Source organism: Ambystoma mexicanum, chromosome 2q, assembly GCF_040938575.1.
Source record: "Ambystoma mexicanum isolate Mex_15411 chromosome 2q, UKY_AmexF1_1, whole genome shotgun sequence".
Taxonomy (NCBI): Eukaryota; Metazoa; Chordata; class Amphibia; order Caudata; family Ambystomatidae; genus Ambystoma; species Ambystoma mexicanum.
Window position 1 is genome coordinate 598,312,386 of NC_090924.1, and position 26,481 is coordinate 598,338,866.

The 26,481-nt window shown below is 48.9% G+C and overlaps 1 protein-coding gene across 1 annotated transcript in view; it reads left to right on the forward strand.

The window, feature by feature from the left end:
- WDR48 (WD repeat domain 48) overlaps positions 1–26,481 on the forward strand; it is a 1,182,842-nt gene that overhangs the window by 154,540 nt on the left and 1,001,821 nt on the right. Inside the window, exon 4 of the mRNA XM_069647743.1 lies at positions 22,237–22,319. Within this exon, the coding sequence (XP_069503844.1) occupies positions 22,237–22,319 (83 nt within the window). The remainder of the gene's footprint in view (positions 1–22,236; positions 22,320–26,481) is intronic.

Sequence of the window (26,481 nt, forward strand, 5' to 3'; positions counted from 1 at the left end):
GTTATCTTGGCTTCTTGTATCCCCGGCCCTGTCTTGTTACCTGCATTACCTGCTCCTTGTCTTTGCTACCAAGTCTTACCTGCTTGTACCTGACCCGGAACGGCCACGGACTGCATTCGTCTAAACCTAAAAGTCTTACCTGTTCATACTCGACCCGGAACGGCCACGGACTGCATTCGTCTAACCCTCCAAGTTTTACCTGCTCTTACCAAAACCGGAACATCCACGGATTGCAACTTCTTCATCCCACAAGTCTTACCTGTGTTTAATCTTCTTTCTGGAACTGTCAAAAATACTTTTCGGACATTCAGGATCGACGCAAGGACCAAAGGACATTGGCGCAGGATTTAAGGAACATCAGCGCAACGGCGCCAGGATCAATTAACTTTTTAGACGTCCTCGTGCCGGCTGGTATAGGAAGACCAAAGACATTGTGTTTCCTGGACTACCAACTAATTCCCCACATTTTCTGCAGCGACAATCCAGGACACTCATTTGCTAAGCACAAGACTTTATTTCTGCTTTCCTAGTTATTTCTTGTGCTCTTGGTAACGGTCCCTTTTTGCTTTCAGGGTACCCCATGATCTAACTTGGAACATTCAGTCCCAGTCTGATTTTCTTGTTTGTGAGTATCAGTTCAGTATCTTGCTTTGGAGTTCTCATTGCATTTAGCTTCATGTTAATTCCTGATTAATTTTCTTGCAGCCAGCTGTTGAAGTACCATGTGTACCTTATTTTGGGCAGTACTCACCTAAACTGTCCTTATGTACACTTGAGGGGTATATTGTCAGAAAGCCTAAATTGCATCACGACGTGTCAAGCCACCACTACAATATTGCGCTCCTGGTTCCTGGCAACCATGGGGGAACCACACACATCCGGCAAGGCAGCAAATACCCCTGGTAACAAAAAGAAAGGGCCAATGGACACTTGCACCATCAGCCAGGGCCAAACCACTACTGCGGAAATACACACAGAATCCATCGAGACTGGAGAAATTGAGGTGGGGGGGGGTCCATTAGACTAACAACATTGGTACAAAATGGCTTCCTCTCAGTCAAAGTAAAACTGGATGAGATAGTGACCACAATAGGCTCCTTGAGGGCCAGAATAGACAAAGAAAGCACACGTGTCACTGAAACTGAAAATAGAATAAGCACAAATGGAGATACCATTGCGCATCACAGCCGCAACATCAACCTGATTCAAGAAACAATGTCCAAATTACAAAATAAATGCGAGGACCTTGAATCGAAATCAAGAAGGAACAATATTCAAGTGGTGGGCATAGCAGAATCCTTTGGGAAAGGGCAAATGGAAAAGCAACTTGAATCACTGCTCAAGTCCTTGTTTGGGCCGGGTGCATTCTCTGAACAATTCCTGGTCGAAAGAGCGCACTGCACACTGGCCCCAATACCTAAGCCGGGTGCACCACTGCGCATGATAATTGCCCGGCTCCTCAACTACAGGGACAGAGACATAATCCAGCCTTCTATACATACATGCATCAGTTGATTTCCGCAATCAATGTGGCCACTGTAATATGGGGAGGAGATTTTAATGTTGCCCTGGACCCCAGGCTTGATAGATCCAAAACTATCATCAGAGCGCTGAATAAGACAGTCCAGACCCTGATCCATATTCTATCACGTTATCACTTGTAGATGCATGGAGTGAATTACATCCTGATTGCAGAAGGTATACGTATTACTCCTCGGTCCATGACTCGGAGTCCAGAACCGACTATTGGTTTGTTTCCCCTAGTGTAACGGCTGCTCTGAAAAGCTGTGAGATATTACCCCGTATGCTATCTGATCATTCCCCAATGTTGTTGGAGCTAGCACTTTGCGATGCCCGCAGGCCCGCACAAAGATGGAGGATGCCAAAAGGAATACTTGGTGACCCTGGGGTGGTGGAGGCATTACAGGCTGAAGTAAGTTTTTTACTAATAACATTGGGACAGTAGATAGATATTCCACAGTCTGGGAGTCCTTCAAGGTTTGGATAAGGGGAGCCTTTATATCCAGGGCCGCAGGTCTCCTTAAAAGTGTGCAAACTGAGCTAACTGAAACTGAACGTAAGCTGGGAGAACTAGAGGAGACTTATACCTGCACACAGGACAAAGCAATATTGGCGGAAATACATACACACTTACAAGAGTTTGGCAAGTTAGCCACCAGAGAAACGTGATATATGGCTGCACCTGGGCGAGCTCGTAGATACGGCGATAGTAATAAAACGGGGATCAATGTGGTATTTGATAAATAAAGAACTATATGTGAGTAAAGACACCAAAACAGATAGTGAAATTAAGTCATATCTTATGACTTAGTCACTATCCCTTCCAAAGCTGTCGGAGAAGAACCGACTGGCAATGGAACAACCCGTTACTACAGAGAAAATCACAGAAGCAATTAAAATGCTGTCTTCAGGCAAAGCTCCATGGTCAGACGGAATAGGCGATGAATTCTATAAGGAGTTTCGCGAAGAATTGGCACCAATATTAATGCAGGTGTCGGAGCAAGCCCTTGAGACCAATATACTGCCCCCGACAATGAGGGAGGCAGTGATAACCGTACTCCCTAAACCTCGTAGACCACAGGAGGTATCATTTTACAGACCCCTTTCACTCATAAACACAGACGCCAAGATATTTGCAAAAGTCCTGGCCAATCGACTTCTATAAGCAGTCCCGACTTTGGTCCATCAGAACAAAAAGGGTTCATTCCCACGAGATCTATGGCCCTAAATTTCCGTAGGCTTTTCAACATAATGGCGCAGATAGACCCGGGTAGAAGTGCAGCGGCTATATCACCGAGCCTTTGATTCAGTGTCGTGCGCTTATCTGTTAGCGGTTCTGGAGGGGTTTGGGATGGCCCCAATTTTATCAGATATGTGAAATTGCCATACACGGAACCCAGCGCTAGAGTGCTAACTAATTGTACCATCTCCAAATTGTTCTCACTGGGAAGGGGCACCAGGCAGGTATGCCCATTCTCGCCTATATTTGCACTTACCATAGAGCCAATGGCAATCACGGTTAGACTAAGGCACGCAGACAGGGGAATAAAGATGAAAGGCTCCACCCAATTGATCTCCCTATACGCAGATGATACCCTGTTATATATCCGTGAACCAGAAAAGAACATTGCACCCATTATGGCTTAAATACAAGAATTTGCAGTGTACTCTGGGTATAGGGTCAACAATACCAAATCCGAAATATTTCCACTTACACCAACAGCCAAGTGCCCAGACATGACATACGGACTCAAGTGGTCAGAGCAAAATATTAGATATCTGGGGATTCTTATTTCCAGATATAGGATTACACTGTACTCGGATAACCATGAAAGTGCACTACAATCACTAAAAACTGAACTACAGCTGTGGGGACGCCTTCCAATCTCGCTATATGGCAGAGTTGCAGTACTCAAAATGATAATCTTGCCCAAGCTATTGTATTCTTTTCTGAACATCCCAATATGGCCGGGGCTGCCCTTCTTTGCCAGGCTCCCATCCATGGTGGGGACCTTCTTGTGGAATGGGAAAAACAGCAAGGATAGGGTCGGAAAAAATGACTGAACCATACTCTTCGGGTGACTTGGCGGCGCCCGACTTTGAACTCTACTACTATGTCGCTCAAGCACAATTTGCAAAGTATTGGTATGGGGACTCGGATGGCCCACCCCACGCATGGATAGAAAAATACACAACACGCCCCACAAACATACAGTCTGTGATCTTCGACCCACAGTACAAAGATCTATGCAAGTATAACCCGGTGAGCTGCACGGTAAGGGCATGGGAAGCAATATACAAAAGACTGGGATTGGAAGCTCCCTATAACCCACAGGTGTCCATATGGAATTTTCCGGGTATACCGCCGACACATGATAGTAGCTTGCGGGAATCCTGGGACCCAAATTGCGAAATGAAACTGGGAGACATGTTTATTAATGGAAAATTTTCGACTCTTAATGACCTGGTTAGGGCCCTGGGCGGGGGACCACTAAAGACATTCTCCAGCATGGGGTCTGGCATGGATTCACATGCTCATGAATATTCCCCATCGTCAGGCTGGGAATCCTCGGTAAAGAAAAATCAGTATCAGTTTGGTTTCTGATCTGTCTTTCGTAGCAGTAGCCAATCACTGATCTGTGTCATACTACCACAGCCAATGACTGCCCTCTCCCTAAGCCCCGCCTCTGGCAGCCATCCTCAGATTTTTACCGCACGTTCAAGTGTTGGGATCCTCGTGCTATTGCTCTCGAGCTTTAGTGCGTTTTTGCGCTTTTTCATAGGAAAATTCTCTCTTTTTTCGGTAAAAGAGCCTCAAGCTCCACCGTTTCTTTATCCGATCAACAGGGACCCGTGTCGGATTCTTCTACGCCCCTCAAGGGTGAAGATTTCGTCGAGCCACGCTTTTGGAGGATTTCAGAAGTTTCTCAGGCCCATCTTGGACATTGCCCAGGAGAAGGGAAGCTCGACGCCCGGAAAACTGTTCAGGGTCTGCCCTGGATGCCAGCTTCAGAATGTCTTCAAGGAGGACGAACACTCCCTTTGCCTCTACTGCCTGCATGAGGACAAGACGCACGTGGAGAAGGACTGTGCGTTTTGCGGGAGCATGTCGGAGCGGACCATGAAGGACCGCCATCTGCGTCTCGCCAACTGGCTAGAAGGGAAGAGCCCGTCAGGCGAGAAGAAGAAGTCGGAGCGGTCTTCTAAGACCTTTGAGGGCACCCCGGCGATGGGGGCCCAACAGAAGGCCAAGCACCGCGAGTCCGCTGGCACCGGGAGCGTCGAACGGTCGGGCTCTTCGGTTGCCAGGCAGGGTGCAACCTCCCCGGCGCCATCAACCACGAGCCAATGCTCGAGGAAGTCCGAGCACCCGGCGTAGCTTCTGGAGAGGCCCCGGTCGAGCTCGAAGGCCCCATCGGAGGGGGAGCGAGGCGGTGACCCCCCCCCCCCCAAGGAGAAGGCAGTGAGCGCACCTAAGGTGGTGAAAGCCTTGATCCACCCTGCCAAGGCCTCTATCGAGACAGTCGCGGCGCCCCTGGCTCAGCCTGTGGAGGCTACACCAGTGGAGGTGACCTCGGGGCCCAGAGTCTCCCTGCCACCGCGAAGGGAGTCCTCTTTCAAGCCCATCGACAGGACCCCTGTGAAACCTCTGACGGAGAAGAAAAAGGGGGGGCAGGAGGCCGTCGTGGATTCGGCCTCAACCTCTGAAGAGGAGCTGATCGAAGTCTTAAGCCATGGCATTGGCGTGGAAGAAGACCAGCCCGTCGGGAGGGACCCCGACGAAGGAGACAACGAGAACGTCGAGGGTGCCGACGAGGTTCCTGACCGCCCGTCGGAACCCCCTCAACCAGTGCCGCAAGACAACTCGGCGGCCATTTTGTTGGCTATACAGTCCTTATGCTCGGAGATAAGGACGAGATTGCCGTTACCACCAACAGAGGAACCGCTCCCGACGGGGGACCCGGAGCCAGGCCCTTCTGGGAGCCCTCCTTCTAAGAGAAGAAGGATACATCCTCCACCTCCTTTTCATCTATCGCGCCCTGCTCAGCTTTCTTCCCCGTCCACTACCCGTGGGGATGATACGGGGACGGACACGGCCGCGACGGGTACAGACTACAAAGTTTACGACAAGGATCTTCCGTCGTCGCCTCCTCCCCGGGCTTCCCCGCCCGACGAGATTGGATCGTTTCATGCCATGATCGCCAGGGCATCCAAGCTTTTCCAGCTCTGCCCGGAAGAGAAGAAGGAAGGTTTCCTTTATCAACGGCGCGAGACCAAGAGGAAGACTGTCCTCGCTGTACCTCTACTGGACGATATCTGGGATGAGGGTCTCGCCCTCCTCAAGAACCCATCCACAACGCCTGCGAGAAGGGATCGGTACGAGAAGAAGTACCGGGTCCCGGACGCGGCCCCCCTTGTGCCTTCGGGCACAGCCGACCCCGGACTCGGTCGTCTCCGCGGCGGCCAGGAAGAAAGCGGGGGGGGCATTGGCCTCTACGTCAACCTCCCCCCCGGACGGCGAGGGAAAGAAATTGGACACGATGGGACGCAGAGTCATCTCATCGGCAGCGACGACGATTAAGGCTGCCAACGCCTTGGCTATCGTAGCCCGCTACGACAGGGAGTTGTGGTACAAGATCGCCCCCCTGCTGGACTTCCTACCGGACGACAAGAGGGCAGAGGCCCTAGAGATCTTGCAGGAAGGAGAAGTGGCGTCGGACCACGCCATTACGATAGCGACGGACATCGCTGACACTGGGTTTTGCCAGTTGGGCAACGGCGTGTGCCTTAGACGGCGTGGATGGCTCAAGGCAACGGACTTCCGGCAGGACGTGCAGACCAGAGTTTTGGACATGCCGTTCGACGGGAGCAACCTGTTTGGGAAAACAGTGGACGATTCCCTGCAAGCCATTAAGACGGACACGGAGACGGCCGGGGCTCTTGGTGTTCTCCAGCAGCGACGGCCGCCCTTTCGGAGCACCAGAGGCAAGCAGGGTGCCTCCAAAGGTTCCGGCGCACCTACCGTCAAGCGGCCCGTTCGTCGTCACAGGAAGCCTACAGGGGACGAGGCAAGTCGGGCGGACCCCGCCGTCGTCGCCAGGGAGGACAAGGCGGCAAAGCCTCGTCAAAGCAGGACTGAACCGGCCGTGGGATCGGGCCCCCACCGAAGCACCCCGGTGGGTGGCTGGCTGGCGAACTTTGTCAGCGTGTGGGAGTCCATCTCCACCGACCGTTGGGTGCTGGACGCCCTGGCCCAGGGTCACGCGCTCGAGTTTCTAAAGAAGAGCCCGCGCGTCCCCCCCCCCCCCCCCCGTGGCCCGGAAGGAACATCACATCCCTCAACTTCTCTTGGAGGTAAAGGCGATGCTCGAGAAAGGCGCCTTCAAGCTCGTCCCAAAGAGGCTTCGGGGCTCCGGAGTTTATTCAAGGTACTTACTCGTGAAGAAGACAGGAGGATGGCGTCCCATCCTGGACCTACGACGACTGAACAAATTCATCAAGGCACAGAAGTTCCGGATGGTCACCCTCCAGCACGTCCTGGGTCAGCTGGAGGAGGGCGATTTCCTGTCGTCGTTGGATTTGGAGGATGCTTACTTCCATATCCCCATCCTAAAGGGACACCGAAAGTTTCTCAGATTCGTGGTCCAAGGGCGTCACTACCAGTTCAGAGCCCTTCCCTTCGGATTGAGGTCGGCACCCAGGGTGTTCACCAAGTGCCTCGCACCGGTGGCGGCGCGGCTGCACCTGGAGGGGATCCACGTCTACCCCTACCTGGACGACTGGCTCATCGGAGCAAAGACGAGGGAGCTCGCCGCGGAGCACACGGCGAGGACCGTCCAACTACTCACGGCCTGGGATTCTCCATAAACTACGCCAAATCCCACCTGGTGCCCGCGCAAGACGCACTGTTTCTGGGAGCGAAACTCGACACAGTGGCGCTTCTGGCCTCGCCGTCGGAGGAAAGGACGAGGGCCATCTTGGGCAAGGTGCAGCGGATGCTGGTTGCGGACGCGGCCAGGGTGAGGTCCATCAAATCCCTCCTCTGAATGATGTCGTCTTGCATTTATCTCATCCGCCTGTGCAGGCTTCGGATACGCCCGTTACAGGAGTTCCTGGACGCTCGCTGGATCCAGACGACGGGCAGCTTCGAGGACCGGATCACACTCGAGAGTTTCCGACGAGCGATCCGGTGGTGGGGCACCCGCGCGCATCTGACGGCGGGCATGGACTTCCAGACCCCGGGCCACCAGAAGACAGTGACCACGGATGCCTCCCTGGAAGGGTGGGGAGCGCACACCGAAAATCTGCACGCGAGAGGCCTTTGGCTTCCGACGGAGAAGTCCCTCCATATCAACGTCCTGGAGCTCCGTGCAGTGTTTTGGGCCCTCAGGTCCTTTCTTCCGTCCCTCAAGGGCAAGGTGGTGAGGATCTTCACCGACAACACCACCACCATGTTCTACATCAGGAAGCAGGGCGGTACCAGATCCCCAGCCCTGTCCAAGGAGGCGCAGGATCTGTGGCATTGGGCCATCGCCCAAGGGATGTTTCTGGTGCCGTTTCATCTGGCAGGAGTAAAAAACACCATCGCCGACTCGCTCAGCAGAGAGCTGCGCTCGTGCCACTAGTGGGAACTACGACAGGATCTAGTGGACCGCCTCTTCCGACGGTGGGGCACACCCCAGATCGATCTGTTCGCGACGGCGACGAACTCCAAGTGCCTGAGGTTCGCCAGCAGGCTTCCCCAGCCGAGGAGCATGGGCGATGCTTTCTCGTTCCCCTGGGAGGGCCTGTTTCTATACGCGTTCCCTCCATTGCCATTGCTGATCCGGCTCATCAACCAGCTCAAGAGGTCACGGTGCAGGATGATCCTCGTCGCACCTGCGTGGCCGAGGCAGATATGGTTCCCGGACCTTCTGGACTTGTCAGCGTCCCCGTCAGTCAAGCTACCAGTGGACGCGGATCTTCTCTCCAGGGAAGGAGGCGCCATCTTCCATCACGACCCGAAGTCGCTGAACTTGCAGGCCTGGCTCCTGCAGCGCTAGAGTTTGGAGGTTACGACATACCGGCCGACTGCAGAGAGGTTCTTGCAAAGGCCAGGGCGTCCTCAACTCTTAAATGCTACGGACACAAATGGAAGAGGTTCTCTGTCTGGTGCCACGCACAGAAGATTAACCCTCTACGGATTACGGCTCCTCAAGTACTGCCGTACCTACTGACGCTGGCCAAGGCTGGACTGGCGCACGCTTCCATCAAGATTCATCTTGCTGCGATCTCCCGATACACCAGAACCACGGGACGGACGTCTTTGTGGTCTCATCATCTGGTGAAAGAATTCATGAAGGGACTGTTCAGATCGTTCCCGCCGGTGAAGGCTCCGGCCCTGGCGTGGGAGCTCAACATGGTGCTCACCAAGCTCATGGGACCTCCGTTCGAGCCTCTGCTCTCAGCTCCGTTGAAGTTCTTGTCGTGGAAAACAGCGTTTCTTGTGGCCATCACCTCCGCACGACGGGTGGGAGAGATCCAGGCCCTTTCCTGCAAGCCCCCGTACTTGACTTTTCACGACACGAGGGTAGTGCTCAGGACGCACCCCTCCTTCATGCCCAAGGTGCCGTCGGACTTCCACCTCAACGAACCCTTGGTGTTGCCTGTTTTCTTCCTGTCGCCTTCGTCGCCGGCTGACAGGACTTTGCACTCGCTGGATGTGGCTAGAGCGCTGAAGTTCTAACTGGACCGCACGAAGAGTTTTCAGAAGACGTCACAACTTTTTGTGAACTTTGGACCTGTCAATCAGGGGAAGGCTCTCTCAAAGGCTTCCATTTCCACATGGCTCTCCGGCTGTATCATGTACTGTCATCGGTTGGCAAACCGACCGCTGCCCGGCCGTCCGAGAGCCCATTCCACCAGAGCGATCGCAGCTACCACGGCGTTCCTATCTGGTGTGCCCCTGCTGGATATCTGCAGGGCTGCCATGTGGAGGTCGACGCACACCTTCATGAAATTCTACTGCGTCGACCGGGATTCCAGGGAGGAGTCCAGGGTCGGCCAGGCAGTGCTGCGCAACCTGTTCGCTTAAGGTGAGCCTGGTGAGGAGGTAAGAGATGCTTAATGTTGAGTTGTTTTATTGCTTAATGTTGAGCCTGTTGCCACCTCCCGTGGTTGTACATGTGTGTACTGCTATGTATTTTTATTCATGCGCATGTGAATCCATGCTAGACCCCAGGCTGGAGAAGGAACAAGTTACTTACCTGTAACTGTTGTTCTCAAGCATGGGTCTGGCATGGATTCACATGCGAACCCTCCCGCCTACACCTCTGCGGCTCTTCACTAGGTCATACTGCCACTTCACGTGCTACCAAATCTGAGATGGCTGCCAGAGGCGGTGCTTAGGGAGAGGGCAGTCATTGGCTGTGGTCAGTATGACGCAGAGATCAGTGATTGGTTACTGCTACGAAAGACAGATCAGAAACGAAACTGATACTGATTTTTCTTTACCGAGGATTCCCAGCCTGACGACGGGGAATATTCATGAGCATGTGAATCCATGCCAGACCCATGCTGGAGAAAAACAGTTACAGGTAAGTAACTTGTTCCTTCCAATACTATCGTATGAGACCAGCTTTTGCAAAACGGTGCCACTTTTCCCTGATGAACCCCCTATACACACATGCACTCAGTTGATTACGGCTAGAGATGGCCTGGGGATTTCTAAACTATATGCTGCAGTTCAGGCCCATGCCCCCACAGTAAACCAAGTGAAAGAAAAGTGGGAAAGAGATTTACAAACCCCCATTGATGGAAGGATATGGGATAGGTATTGCGCGCTTACTAAAAATGTATCTATGAATGCTGACCTGCGCCTAATTCAATTTAAGATTCTAAATAGACTACATTATACGCCTGCTAAATTAGCTAAATTTACAACGAACAGTTGGGAGAATGCCCGAAATGCAGGGCTCCCAATTCCAGAGCATTGCACATGTACTGGGACTGTCCGGTGGTGGCGGGTTTCTGGAGGGATGTGGCAGTGATGTTGGAGGAGATTACGCAGATGCCTCCTGACTTGACCCCTCAAAAATACCTATTTGGGGACATTGGCAAATGCTATGAAAAAATCAGAAGATTGTTTAACATCTCATGCGCGGTGGCCATGAAATGCATTTTACAGACTTGGAAAAGCGCTGGCCCGCCTAGCATGAATAACTTCCTTCGGGAATTGACATACGTTGATGAATCTGAAGAACAATTTGACCTGACCCAGCCTACTGCGAGCAGGCCCAAAGATATATATTGGGCCCCTTCAGAATGTATTTGTGTGATATGGTTTCTGATGAGTCTCTATAATCTTTAATGTCTTAATGATTTATCATCCTATTGTGAATTATTGAGGTTTGATGTGGTAAGTGCTTGTATCTCTTGTGACACCAATAAAAAGAGTTTACAAAAAAAAAGGACAAACTTTGATGACTTTCCAAAAGTGGACAGTGGTAAAAGGAATGATTACTCAGGTCTGAAAACAAAGGGGAAAAACTAAGTAGAGTGAAGAGAGGCAGCAATTACTTCTCAGAAGCATCAGAAACAGCACTGGATGAAGTACCACCAGAACATAGGTTAGTCAGCAGAACCCAAATGTTCTTCGCGTGAGTGGTTCCAGCGGTCCAGGCGTTTACAAAACGCAAAATGGTTGCTGATCACCAGATGGGAGTTGATACTGACAATAAACTGATGGCGCTCCAAAATAGATCTGTTCTGGATCTGCTCACAGCGATGGAAGGCGGAGTTTGCGCAACAATTGGGAGTTCCTGTTGCAAGGGGCCTGGAAAAGACAAAGCTGGATAGCATACCTCTGGTCATGGATGCCTTCATGGTTAGCAGATGGGCTGAAGATAATACTGGGAGCACTAATATTGACAGCAGTTGCACTGTGCGTGGAGAACATCTGCATTGCACAATGACGCAAGACGGCAGAGAAATCGATAGGATGTCATGATCTCTGCTTCCAAAAGATCAGGACTTGCCCGACTCCCTTGGAAGCAGACCCATAACCCCGGTTCCGAGTGCCAGCCAGTCCCAATTGGGACCTTTTGGACCCTGTCCTGGCGCCAGTGGCACCAGGCTCATAAAGATGCCCAGTCCCAGCGCTGGAAGCGCCGGGCTCATAATGCTTGGGTGGACTTACCTGCAGCAGACCATGCTGCTTACTTACCTGCCAGTTGAACCCCTGATCCTCTTCTGTTTGGGACTACTTTTCCTGTTGGGTGGGGCAGGAGCCACTCCCTAGGTTCAGAACACTGGAACTCTTCTGGAAAGCAGGAACTCTTTTCTTACCTAGGCGTGGCTGTGGAAGGAGACACCTAAGCACTACAGGAGGCTATTTAAACCACACCCGATGGATGAATCTTGCTTTGTGTTATTCTGCATTCTCTGCAGCAGAACGCTCATCGTGTCTTCTGCTTCTGATCCTGGGCCTAAGGGAACAAAGGCTTACCATCCTGGAATCCAGTCTTCAGCAGCACCTGTAAAGACAAAGAAAGAACAGGTTAGCACTACGGTCTTCAGTGGCAGCGCATCTCTTACCTGGTCCATCGGCTGTCACCAACGCCTCGCGCTGCATTCCGGCATCTGAAAGACAAAGGCTTACCTACTCTTCGCATGCTCCGGAGGTCTTCGCACTGCATTTCGGCATCTGAAAGACAAAAGCTTACCAGCTCTTCGCACGCTCCGGAGGCCTTCGGCGCTGCATCCCGCATCTGAAAGACAAAAGAAGGTGCGTTTAAAGACATTGGGCAACTTTATTACTCACGTGCCATTACTCCTTCCCACGCCGAATCCAGTGGGTATTCCAGCACCCTTCAGCTTCTCTAAAGCTCTGAACTTGTACCTGCAAGATAAAAGGGACAGGTAGTGCGCATCGTGAAGCAGGCTACAAGCGCTTACTTACGTGCTTCCAGGCGCTTCTATTCCTCACGCGGGTTCGATCCTCAACTCTCATCAGCCCGCCATCGCCGGAACCCTGCAAAACAAGAGATATCTTTACAAAAGACTTTTAAGACATTTGAAGCGCCCAGAACTTACCGTTCGTGCAGTTAACGACAGACAGCAGTCCTCTGAGGTCAAGAGGCCTCCACCCTTATCCAGTGAAGAAACTGGTTACGGCACCCTGCCCCGAGGCAGATGGAGAGCTCGGCGTTCACTTACCTAAGGTGAGGGCGTTAACCTTTGGGGTTCTACAGGAGAAGAGAAAGGGAAGAGGAGAGAGGCACCCAATAACCCCAGTTCATTAATCCCATATTTTCTATCTGCAGACATCTTACTCTTCGAGTCAGACATACAGTGCACAGAGGTCCAGCCCAAAGAGCCAACCGTGTGTTACACATCACCTTTGAAGATACGGCATTCACCCAGTCAAGACCGGCGCCTCTGCGGGAATCAGGTGAGCGTTACATAGGAATAAAAGTAATGATGGACGTTAACATAGGAGGAGCAAAGGATAATAGTGGAAGACCGAGACAAGCTGAGATAAAGAATAGCAGGATGTCCACTATTCCCACTTGAGGCTATGAAGCAAGACAATACAGTCGATGCAAAGATCCGTGAAGGCAAATGGGTAGGGTGCAACCCCGAAGGAGTGTGCAGCTATATGGAGTGGACTTTTGACGATCATGTAAATTTATTATGGACAACTTGGAGGGATATTGAAGATTTGGCAGCCCAATACGAAAGGTGTGAAGATTTGGTCGCCAGGTCGACCAAAGGGGGGGGGACTGAAGAGAGGGGAGAGGCCCCCGAGAATGCCCCTCCTCTCCCACAGGTTCATGACAGGACAAAGTGCCAGAAACACTTGCCGCCACTCATCCTATTTCGGACATATCCCAAGTGCACCAATGATTGACCAGTATACAGAAATGTACCCACTCAGCCAGCCGTACAGCCTGAATCCAGTACACATCTTTACAGGTATAGGAGACAAAATGGAGATCGTGGACAGAAATACATTCATGGACAATATTGATTGAGCATGAAGTACCCAGTGTGATGACGTCATTAGTGACACCACAACGTAGCGATGTTAGACATGAACCACAGTTGCAGCCCTGCACTGCTTACACAAACACACATTTGCTTACACAAAGAACATGCTTACACAGTTCTATAGTTAGAGGACAGATAAATACATATTTACTGCCAAGACTTTGGTTTTTTTGTCATTAGGCAAATGCAGATCCACAAGGCACAAGATATCCTGATCAAGCTTGCTGATGCTTAAAGCCAATACTCACGTGGACATACAGGAGTATATATGGAGCCTGATCGAACCACGTATGACTAACCTATAGGGAACATAGCATAACATGGACAATGTAGAAACTGCAGTATAAGGTTTAGGAAAAATACAGCAGGTCTCAAGCCACAGAGCATGAGACGAGGAAAAGCAGATTCAGGCTGTACAGAGAGCAAGACAAGCAAGACCGGCTCACAGCTGAGGTCAAAGATGCACTGATACATTCCAGTCCACCAACGACAAGGGGATAGCAGCAGAAAATATGAATAAATCCTCATAAATGCATGCTCAAAAGCTCATTTTTGTTTTTTTTGTGGTCTCTAGACATGTGGTACAGCCGGAGTAAACAATGCACATTTACCTGTGGTGGGAAAGCCGAGCCGATGCCAGCAAACCAGACGGAGATGGCAACAAGTGTTGCAAGGTCTGAAGCGCACTCATAAGCAATGGTGATATGATATGGCATTTATAACGCGCCTATACACAAGTGTTTCAAGGTGCGACGAGGCAAGGGAGGGGGGACAAGGGAGGACGGACAGCGATCTTACTAGGCCAGGTGTCCGTCAAATCGCGCAAGTGCTGGGGAAGGAGGGAGAGGGGAAAGTGCAGTACATGGGATAGTAGAATAAATAAGATAAGAAAACGGCCAGATGGTGGCAAGTGCGAGGTAAGTGCAGACATAAGTGCTGGTAGGGGGACTGTAGGGATACAGAAAACCGTCCCTGGAGGGGGGGGGCAGTGAGGCAGTGCAGGCGTGCAACTGGTGGGGCCTGGGCCTGAGATCTGAAAGGGTGGTCAGGTAACCAGAGCAGTTTCAGCCAGGAATTCCGCAGGGGAGAGAGGGAGAGAAAACGGAGGCAAAGAGGAAGGTTTTTAGGTGCTTCCGGAACCAGAGATGGTTCTCCTCAAGTTTCAGGAAGGCAGGAAGGCTGTTCCAGAGGGAGGCCCCTGCTGAAGAGAGATCTACCCCTAACTCGTTTCTTGGAGAAGCGACTGACCCTGAGGGAGTTGGAGGCGGATGAGTGAAGAGCTCGAGAAGGAAGATATTTGGGAAGAGAGAGTTGAAGGTAATGCGGCCCCAGGCCCTAGAAGGCCTTGTGGACAATGCAGAGGGTTTTGAACTTAATCCTCGCAGCCACTGGGAGCCAGTGCTGAGATTTCAGTCCTGGAGAGATACGATCCCTGGGCTTGAGGCCAAGGATAAGTCTCGCAGTCCTGTTCTGGATAAATTACAGAGGGCGGAGAGTAGAGGCAGGCAGATTTAGATAGAGGCTGTTACAATAGTCCAGCCTAGAGAGAACCAGGGCTCTGGAGACGGTGGGCTTCTGAGGGAAGGAGAGGAAAGGAAGAATACCTCTGAGGAGGTGCAACTGGTAGTGTGACTTCTTAGAGACGTCTGAGATGTGAGGAGAGCGTGGAATTGAAAATGACCCCAAGGTTTTTAGCCATGCAGGTGGGAGCAGGAAGAGGGTCAAGAGAGGCCGGCCAGAGAGCTGCAGGGAAGGAGGGAGTGGGTGTGCCGATGCGTAGAATCTCAGTCTTACTGGCATGAAGGCAGAGGTCATTGGCGGCACACCATTCCTGGATAGCAGACAGACATTCAGAGATGAGGAGGAGGCCGAGAGGGACGCCTAAAAATGAGCTGGGCATCATCTGCATAGCACTGGAAATTTGGGCAGAGAGCGGCGATGCATTGGGCAAGGAGTGCAGGTATTGGTTGAACAGTCAGTGAGAGAGGTTAGATTCCTGGGGGACACCACAGGTAGAGAAAAAGGCATCGGAGAGGAAGGACCCAAGTTAAACCTGGGAGGGTCGATCAGAGAGGAAAGAAGTCAGCCACGCCAGCGCCTGACCAGTGATTCCCAGGTTATCACAGAGACGGTTGAGCAGGATGCCATGGTTGACAGTGTCAAAGGCAGAAGAGAGATCAAGCAAGATGAGGACACAAGGGGTGTTATATTCCAGATTGGTGAGCAGGTCTTCACGGATGTTCAGGAGAGCAGTTTCCGTGCTTCTGGCAGCTCTGAAGCCAGACTGATTGTCATGAAGACAACCAACAGCTTCGGTATGGAGATTAAGCTGGGAGATGGCTAGTTTCTCCAGGAGCTTGCCCAGGAAGATGGTAATGGAGATTGGGTGATAGTTAGCCGGGCAGGAGTGGTCGGTAGAAGGTTTCTTAAGAGGTGGTACACACAAGTTAAAATGCAGACACATAGTTGTTCCCATCCCCTTGAAGAGGTGCAGAGAGGGCTGAGAACCGAATCAAGTCCAAGGCTTGGGGAGATCAGCCCTAAGCAATCGCAGCTTAGAAATTCAGGGGTGGATGGCAAAAGGGTACTAGATCAATGGTACGCCTGTTACAATGTAATATAGTTTCTTGGGGACGGGACAGGCCAGCCACCTGACATACAAGAGCCAGTAGAATAACATCTATAGGAGACCCTATAGGTAATGGTACTCTTGATACCCAATCCTCTGCGTTGATGGGTATTTTGGAGAGGGACCCAGATGATGACGCCAGAGTTGTACAAAACCTAACTGCACATGTTGGAGAGCTGAGATGTATGGGAGAATTTGCAATGTCTTGTATTGATCCCTGTTGACTTCATTTATAAAACCACCGTTTGAACTTGCAGTTGAGTGAGTCCTCTGTTAATTCTGGGGAAGGGTGTTTGGCCCTTAGGAGTAAGGCGGGCCCCCTAGACCTCTGGTATACCATGGGAGAGAGCTCTCCCAACAACGCGAAGTGCAGGGGAATGGAGAGGGGGCAGTGCAAGAGAGAGGGTGGGGGGGGGGGGGAGTGTGATCAGAGCAGCATGGCTCTGAGTAAGTGCAGCCAGAGCATAGCAGCTCTGGGTAAGTGCAAGGAGGTAGGGGAGCTGTAGGGATTACAGTTACAGCCCATAACTGCGCGATGGGCCCGGAGGCAGTGCAAGGAAGACTGTTCATGGAGGAGCCTGGTACCCAGTGAGACTCTTGGGGTAGCCTAGCAACCAGTCGATGCAGCAGACTGGTACGTTAGCAAGGAAGCGCAAGAGATAAGGCACAGGAAAAATGGAAGGTATTGAGCTACTTCAGGTGGTCCGTTAAGTCTGAGAGGTGCAGCAAGGGCATTCCAGAGGGAAGCACCTGCAGAGGCGAGAGATCTATCCCCCCACTCTAAGCCTGGGGAAGCTTCTGACCCTCAGCGAGTTGGATGTAACTGAGCAAAGGGATCTAGAAGGAAGGTATTTCGGAAGAGAGAGCTGGATGTAGTACAGACCCCGTCCCCAGGAAGCATTGTGTCCGATGCAAAGGGTCTTGAACTACATTCATGCAGTCACTGGGTGACAGTGGAGAGATTGCAGGGCTGGAGAGATACGGTGCCTGGGCTTGAGGCCAAGGATAAGTCTTGCAGTCCTGTTCTGGATTAGTTGAAGAGGGTGAAGAGTAGAGGTAAGCAGACTGAGAACAATGCTGTTGCAGTAGTCCAGTCTGGAGAGAACCAGGGCTCTGGAGACACTGAGCTTCTGGGGGAAAGTGAGAAAAGATAGTATACCTCTGAGGAGGTGCAGCTGGAAGTGGTCCTTCTTGGCAAGCTCTGGGATGTGAGGAGAACAGGAGACAGTGGAGTCTAAGATGACACCTAGGTTTTTTTGCCTCACAAAAATGCAAAGGGCCGAAGAAGGGTGGCCAGAGTGAGAGATGGACAGCGGGAGCATGGGCGCCAATGAGAAGGATCTCCGTCTTACTGGCACTAAGGCAGAGACCGGTTGAGGTGCACCAATCCTGAATCACGGATATACACTGAAGAATGAGGAGAGGAGGCTGAGGTGAGCTTCAAAGAGAGCGGAGTATCGTCTGCATAACACTGAAAGTTAGAAGAGAAGGTATAGATCAAGTCGGCTATGTGCTAGTTACAGAGATAATGGTACATAGGACGGTTTATAATGGTGTAGACTTTTGGAATTTATTAAATTGAGAAGAGAATAGGGTGTACATGGAGTATAAAGCGATAGGAAGTGGCAGAGGATATAACCATGACACTAATGAAAACAAATGTAAAAGTTGTATAACCGTTAGTTATAAGAGCAAATGAGCCGATTAAGCAAGCAAGGAAAGTGGATAAGTTGCAATATCCCTAGTCGATTTCTGAGATGTTTTCTTGGTAACTTCCACAGTGTTTATAAAGGCTTCCAGAAGTGGGCGTGTATGTCTGACGTGTTCGTTCATACCCACCAGGCCTCAATGACAAATTTGGACCACCTCAATCCCGCCAGTGAAGCCCCCTTGCCAGCATGTGGCCACAGATGCAAATTGCCATTGACGGCAGAGTGGGGGTGGTGGGAGGGGGGTGAATGGATGGATGTAGATACGGTGAGCGCAATGGGATCGAAACAAATTTAAAGGACACAGCCATATGTTGATTGCAGGGACGGGGCCTTAAAAGGGGAGTCTGGAGACACTGTGCCTGGGCTGGCCATGTGGTCAATGGCCCCTGTGCCAAAGAGCCCTTTGAGGTGTACATGGTGTTCGGCACCTTGTATCTTCCCACCCACCCAGCCAGCCCCCTTGTCAGCGCACGGCCACAGTTGCGAACTGACATTGATGGATGGATGGATGGATGGATGGATGGATGGATGTGGTGAGCGCAGTCGGCCAGTAAACTTGTTGAAGCACACCAATTGTTCACAAGCCTCTTAGATGGGTGTACGTGTTGTGGACTTACAAATAATTTCGAACAACTTTTCATTTCAACTACAAATTGTACTGCTGCGGTCGAGGTACTGTCTGCATAAATGCACTGTATTGTCCAGAGCCACTGGGGAGTTTCTCACAAATGGCGCGAACCACACATACAGGTATCACTCATGGAACGTGGAACCCCAGTCTTCCATGTAAACAAACGATAGGCCACAAGCCTGTACCACCTGGGCAAGAGATACAGAAATAGTTTATTTAAATGAACCCAATAATTGTTTGTGTTATGTTTTGAAATACCTTTTTTAAATGGAAGGCATTGTGATGCTTTAAAAAGTACCTTTTCATTGAAAGTACTGACGGTGCTTAGAATATCAAATGGGGTTCAATTGAAAATGTGAACGCCCATTCGATCAAAAACTGTTTGGGAGATGGGGGAAATATTAAAGAAAGGTAATTGTTCGGACATTGATTCTAAAGATGAGATTAGAAAAAGAAATGGATTCAATTTACAGAAAAATTATTTCGTCAGTGACAGAAGTTACAATGATATAGGGGAACAACATACATATATTGAGTTAAATTACTCGTTACTTGGTTTATTAGGGCAAACTGTAGATCGAAGTTTGTGCATAAGGACCATAAGCATTCGCAACACAGATCTTGTAAGACGTGCTGCCCTGAATTCCTGCAGCTCGGTAACGCATAGACGTGGTGTGTCGTCTTTGGCAGCATGGGCCAAGCAGACCGTTTTCTCTGCAGCAGCAGTTCTAGAACACAGCTGGCAAAACCTCTGAACGATCGCAGGTACACCAGATGGAAACGTCTTCACTTTGGCGATTGATAGTCACGACTAGCATCTGATTGCCAATGAGCTTGACATTTTTTTTCTCTTTCGCCTTTTTTTTTTTCTTCTCTTTCGCGGATCTCCTCTTCTGAATATTCTAGCTTGTACGTGTGGGGCTTAATAGTGGCCATAGTTCCTGAATATTGAAGTACAGAATCAACAGTGAGATTAATAGATTTATTTTTTATACAGTGACAAAATGAGGTTTCACATTAAAATTCAATGAACCAGTCGTGCAAACGCGAAATTATTAGCAACAAACTTTAAAGGTTCGCAAGAACACATGTAAAGAACATGCCATGTTAAAGTAGAATTTAAATATGGTTGTATATAATATAAGAACTGGCCAAATAAAAGCGACTACCGAGTCAATTATCGCCAACAAAAGTACCTGTTCTCAGTGTGTCGTACTTGGCAGATAGCTGAACAGAGCAGAAACAAGTGAGGAGACTCAAGGAAATGCACTGATGGCAAGGAAAACTCCTACGTTATGCGATCAGAAATGGTTTGTTTGTCGAGGAAAGAGGAGTCTTGACATTTCCATGGGGACACGTCCATGGATTGTGCACACAGGATGGTCACATGAGACGTGCATTGTCATTGTGAACAGGGGCGTATGCGTCCAGTGATGTCAACTTTAGGGGCGGGTGATCTGGATTACTGCTGCAAGGGTATTTGCACTTAGGGCGATAGATTAACTGTTAAGATTTCCACACAATGGCAGTGCCCAGGCAGGCGTTTTGGCATGGAAAGGAGGAAAACTAAGGTAAGATGCGTAGGATTTGTTTAAAAGATGGATTGATGTATGATTGTATATACGTGCCCGATCGATTGGGACAATAACATATCTGAGCGAACTACTCCTTTTAATACTTTGAATCCAAGTTAACCTTATTGTGTTTTATTTCAAAACCCTGAGGTCCTCCTTGTGTTTATTACTCCACGTCCTGAACAGTACATTTTGTCTCCTGGTTTCTGATGATCCTACGTCTCACTTTTATGCCAAAATGCCTTATTTCATTTGGGAGATGCTCCAGTTCTATCTTTGCATTATGGTACATTTTTATTTTAATTTTATTAATTTAGTATGGAAAGTCTGAGAAAGCAAACACAAAACAGGACTTAATGTAAGCCCCCCCTAATGATGTGTGCATTTTGTGGCTGCTCTAGCGCATGCACAATCCAATATTGCAGCTTCTGATATCTGGTCCCCAGTTTTCTCTGGAATGTTTCCTTTAAAATACCCAGATTGTTCTAGTCCTCCAAAAAGGTTCAAGGCTGATGGCAGCTATTTGGTGGGCGTTGATCTAAGCAAACATTAACTTTTCATGCACAGTCCTTAGCTTAATGTGCCCTACAAAAAACGGTGTGTGAAGAGTTTTTGTCTTTGCTTAGACCAACTGTCAAAACAAAAAGCCTGCCTGTGATTGGCTTTGGAACTGATACCGCTTATTTTGTGTGAGCTCTTGCTAAATGTTGGCCCCTTAGTTACATGTTATAATGTCAGACCAGTTAAATGGTATTTTACCTTGGATCCTCCCCAAATGTACAAGGAAGTTATACATGGTTGAACTCTGACATTCTAGTAGCGTTCAACCGGAATTGGTGCACTCATGACTACATCACACCAGTTGCTTTGCTGGGCTTTGATTATTGTAGGCCAGGTGAACGTATAATATTGCTCTGGCATAAGACCATCTGGATTCATAGTGCCCAGTGTGACAGCAAGTGGAGGGAGTTGTAGTAGAGCAGATTTAGCTTTGACCGTTTGTGAACCCCACTGATAATTGGGGAAATTAAATGGTTTTAACATGGCTTCCCTGCTTGAAGAAAATCAACCTTTTCTTAATTATACATTTAATACAAATTTAGTAAGTAAGAGTCTGGCTAGGAGCAAAATCGAGTGCAATGTTTTTTAATCATCCCAATAACAGTAGGTAATTGGGATCAGGTGTTTTAACAATTAGGTAGATCTTCAGTGTTGAGGTTTGGCGGTCCCACCCTAAATAAAGATGAGAAAAATTGTGTTTGTCTTCACCATGTTATGTGTGGCATCCTGTTACAATCAAAATAATTGCTCAGATCCTTTATGAATCAGTTATGGATGCTTCTCGATAAAGCACTATAAGGCCATTTACAAGTATTTCATACTCCACCAGTCTACTGTCGGACAGTGGAAAGTTTGAGACTGAAGTAATTCTACCCAGGAAGGGTCACTTTAGCAACATCTGCAAGAAAAGGCTTGCAAATCGTTCAGGCAGTAATGAAGGACACCAAAGCTTAATGTTGCCCTTTGTAATGTAGGTTTTCATAACTGTGCTACCCTAAAAAAAATAACCAGGCGTTTATGGAAGTATAGCCAGAAGGAAACCAATGCTGAATTGTTGTTTTTTTATTTGATACATTCTAAAAAGAAAATGAGCTTAGTTCATTTTGGTTTGAAAAATGCTGCATAAATAAATGTAACAATGTCAGTACCAGTTTCTTATTGTGCTTCATAACTGTCTTGGCCTTGTGCTACGTTTAGTACTGGGAAACACAGCTTGGCAGTTGAATGTATTTTATTTTCATAGAACTAATGTAAAATCATCATATTGATAGGCCTAGTCAATCTGTTAAGGATGTTTATATACAATGATAATACTATTAATGTTCATACTCTTAGTCCCAGTCCCTTTTCCTCCATACTTCAGGGAGGACCCACTGAATGGGTACAGGACCGAGCCTGTTGTCAAGCCATTGTATTGTGAGTTAGTGAAGTGGAACAGAGAGCATGCCTTCTAAACCTCAGTTTATTCAACCCTTGAATGTACACTCATACGAGTATTGAAATGCATTTATTTTTGTCACACTGTCAGGATAGTTGTTTAATCTATGAAACCTGTTTTCTATTCATCTTCTTATCTAGTAATTTCTGCATCATCGGACACAACTGTTAAAGTCTGGAATGCACACAAGGGATTTTGCATGTCAACGTTAAGGACACATAAGGTAATGGGATTATTTATTTCAGATACTTTTAAATGGTCTAGTTTGATGTATAGTCTGCGGATTTGTTCCAAAGAATGCACATTATCGGGGAACAGTTGTTTTTTATTGAAAGGGAGTGTAGACTCCTCACAGTTGGGGAGTTCTTTGCACAGGCCTATGGTGAGGGCTGTACGATCTTCTATCCGAAGGGTTTTCAGTGTTCCATCCAAAAGATAGACTCTCTAGATGAGTAGCTCTGGCTTCACTCAAAGAAGTTAAGAAGGCTGTCGGATAGGTACAGTTAAGTTCCCAACAAACACACCAAGAGAGTACACTACAACCGAGCTTTCCTGAAAAATATATACACTTTGATAAAGTTACAGATCAAATAAGTACTTGCGTTATAAAACAGTAGAGCTGTATGTATGCATGTGTGTGTAGTCCTAAGCTAAATGCATGACTTAAACCTGGCATTAAACTCTGTTCATTTTTCTTGCATGGGAAGGAGGAGAAAAGGAGAACTCTAGATACTTTCAACATACATTGACTTTTTCAAGATCCACAAATGCCAGCCACAGATGGTCACAGTAATCTCCTCAACATCTAATACATTGTACAATCATTGTTCTACATGTAAACCATAGACTCTATATAAGGCTTCTTAGAAGGGAGGAGGCCAGCGCAAATCGCAACCGGACCCAGAGGGCCAATCAAGAGCCAGAATAGGCCTGGTTTTACAGAATCCGTCCTGCTGGTCTCATTACACTCCCCGCAACATTTCTGAGACACTAAATATAGGCAGCCATACTCTACGTATACATTTCAGTATGCAGGAGTGGACTTGGATTTAAAAGTCACTAGTTCTTAGGTAGTCCAGTTCAGCGACCAGGGAAAAATGTCACTGTTTAGGGGAGTACCTTAAAGAGTCATTTTGAAGGAGAGATCCCCATAGAAAGTAAAGGGATTAATCCGAAAGGCAAAACCACGCTTATGGGATAAAGTTGGGCAAATCTTTGTTCCATCCCATAGGTGTGGATAAGAATGCAGTCAAACCAAGAGGACCTCAGAGGAGACTCCACAAACAATTCCAGGACTGTAAATCCAGGGAAGAAGAAAACCGGACCAGATTCAGCCCCAATGTAATCCAATGGAGAAATGCAGTTGAAGGGCACTTGCTGAACCCAAGGAACATGGAGATCCCGGAGGATGATTATCTCGAATAACCCACTACCCCAGGGCCTGAAGGTATGTGTTAGGACAGTTTTTCTGAAGTCCAACTAAGGACTTAGTAAAACCATTCAACTGAGACATTACAAGACTCCACTTTTAGTATAAGGCTGTGCCACCTGAGTATATGGTAGCATAGACGCATATCCTAGGAGGGAGAGAGTGCTGTAGGAATGTACAGATAACTTATAGTATACCAAGCGTTCAGCAGAAATCCTGGCAACCAGAAGTATTATCAAAAATAAAGGTTTATTATAAATACAAGGTAGGCCACGATAAATCTTGGGGGGTGAGGGGAGTAAGTACTTGGTCATAGGATCATAAACATTATAAAAACGCAACACAATGCTTGGAGGTACACAGACCAAAGCATAAACATGTTTCAGGAAACTAACATTATTTCTAGGCAAGTCCGACCTTATCAAACACATTTAGTATAGGACACAACCTATTCATGGGAAGTAAAACCATAAGTTACTTTCTGATTACTTTCAGTAATACAAGGGTAGTAGACACTAGCGGTTGATCAGTGACACTCAGTTAAGGAATCACTTAGTAAATCAACCTGCAAGTTTACTTTTCTGAATAGTGGAACACTCATTCAAGGGACAGTAGAAAACTATAAACATATTCGGGATAATACACAGTTCTACTAGGTGAGTAAAACCTTTTGGTGTAATATACAGTTATAGTTGCATTCCAGCTCAGTGGATCACAGATTAAGGTAAGGAAGAACTCTTTACACTAATTTAGAATTGCACCAGGCAGACTAAGGTCAGCTACACCTACTGAACACTGGATCTCTCCTCCTTCTGCACCTTTGGCTGACTCACACCCTGACAGTCTTCTCTAACCTTCATCTCTCTATCTCTAACACTCTGGATGTCCTTGCCCCTGTCATGAGGATCCGCTTGAAGCCCAAATCCAAGTGCAACTCTTGGTATGATACCGACCGTGCTGCCCTTAAACACAAGTGTAGGGTGGCGGAGGGGAAGTGGAGGGCCTCAGGCGCACCCCTGACAAGCTGGCCTGCCATCTTCTCCAAAAGCAGTACAGACTCTGTCCTCTCTAGGAAGAGAGCCTACATCCAAGCCTGCATCTCTGCGGGATCTAACAACCTGGCCGAACTTTGAAAATCTGCAAGGAGCTGACAGTTCCTGCTGCAGTCTCTACCTCTCCTGTTCCCTCCCAGGCCTTCTGCACGACCTTGGCCTCTCATTTCACTACTAAAACTTGGGACATCCTGTCCACCCTCTCTTCCTCCTCCTCCTCCTCTATCACTCCTGGCCCGTCTGAGGCAGTCTCTCCTCCTCCTGTCTCCTCCTTTCCTATGTTCACCCCTGACGAGGTTTCTAGACAAGTCTGATCTATGAAAGTTTCATCAAAGCAGGTTCTCGCCTGCGCATCCAGAACCATCAAGGACCACATCGACACACTTGCTCCAGTCTTTGCCGATTTCTGCAATCATTCCTTTGCCACTGGAACTTTGCTCTGCTCCTCCCGCCCCCTTAAGCACTCTCTTGTGCACCCCTTCTAAAGAAGCCCTCAGACGATCCTTCCTCTCCGGCTAACTATCACCCGATTTTCCATCACTCCTTTCCTGGGCAAACTCTTGGAAAAGCTGGCCATCTCCCAGCTTAATCGACATACTGAATCTGAACACCAGTCTGGCTTCAGAGCTGCCAGAAGCACTGAAACTGCTCTCCTGAACACCCGTGAAGACTTGCTCTCCAAGCGTGACTCTAATCTCCCTTCTGTCCTCATTTTCCTTGGTCTGTCCTCTGCTTTTGACACGGTCGACCATGCCGTCCTGCTCAATCGTCTCAGGGACAACCTTGGTATTACTGATCAGGCCCTGGCCTGGTTGACCTCCTTTCTCACTGACTGACCCTCAACTGGGGTCTTTCCTCTCTTCTATCTCTCTACTTGTGGTGTTCCCCAGGGCTCTAACCACTCTCCCTGGTTCTTCATCCACTACCTGGCACCTCTTGCCCACCACATCGCTACTTTTTGCTCCAATTTTCAATGTTATGCGGATGACACTCTGATCTCTTTCAGGCTTCCCTCAGCCACCTCTGCTTCTTCTCTCATACCTGTCTGGCAGCAATTCAGGAACGGCGTGGGGCCAATGATCTCGGCCTTAATGCCAGTAAGACAGAGATCCTCCTCATTGGGTCACCCGCTTTCTCTCTCTCTCTCTCTCTCTCTCTCTCTCTCTCTCTCTCTCTCTCTCTCTCTCGCTTTCTCCCCGTCCACTCTGGGCCCTCTTCCTGCTCCTTCCTGTGAGGCTAAGAACCTTGGTGTCATCTTCGACTCCACCCTCTCCTTCTCTCCTCACATCTTATGTCTTTAAGAAGTCAAACTTGGAGGTATTCTTCCTTTTCTCACTTTCCCCCACAAGCTCATTGTCTACAGAGGTCTGGTCCTCTCTAGGCTGGACCATTGCAACAGCCTCTTTCTAAATCTTCCTGCATCTACTCTTCGACCTTTACAACTTACCCAGAACAGGACTGCAAGACTTGTCCTTGGCCTCAAGCCCAGGGATCGTATCTCTCCAGCTCTGAAATCTATTCACTGGCTGCAAGGATCAACTTCAAGACCCTCTGCATTGTCCACAAGGCTTTCTGGGGCCTAGGAGCGCTCCATCTCCAACTTTCTCTTCCAAAACATCTTCCTTCTCGAGCTCTCCGCTCATCCACCTCCAACTTTCTGAGGGTCAGACGCTTCTTCAAGCAGAGAATTTGGGTGAGATCTCTCTCTTTCGGCTGAGGCCTCCCACTGAAACAGCCTCCCTACCTCTCACAAACCTGAGCAGAACCACCTCTGGTTCTGGAAGCAACTCAAGACCTTCCTATTCGCTTCCGTTTTCTCTCTCTTCCTCTCCCCTGCTGATGTACCTGACTGCTCCGCACACTGGTCACCTGGTTACCCTCTGAACTCTGGCCCAGGCTCCTGC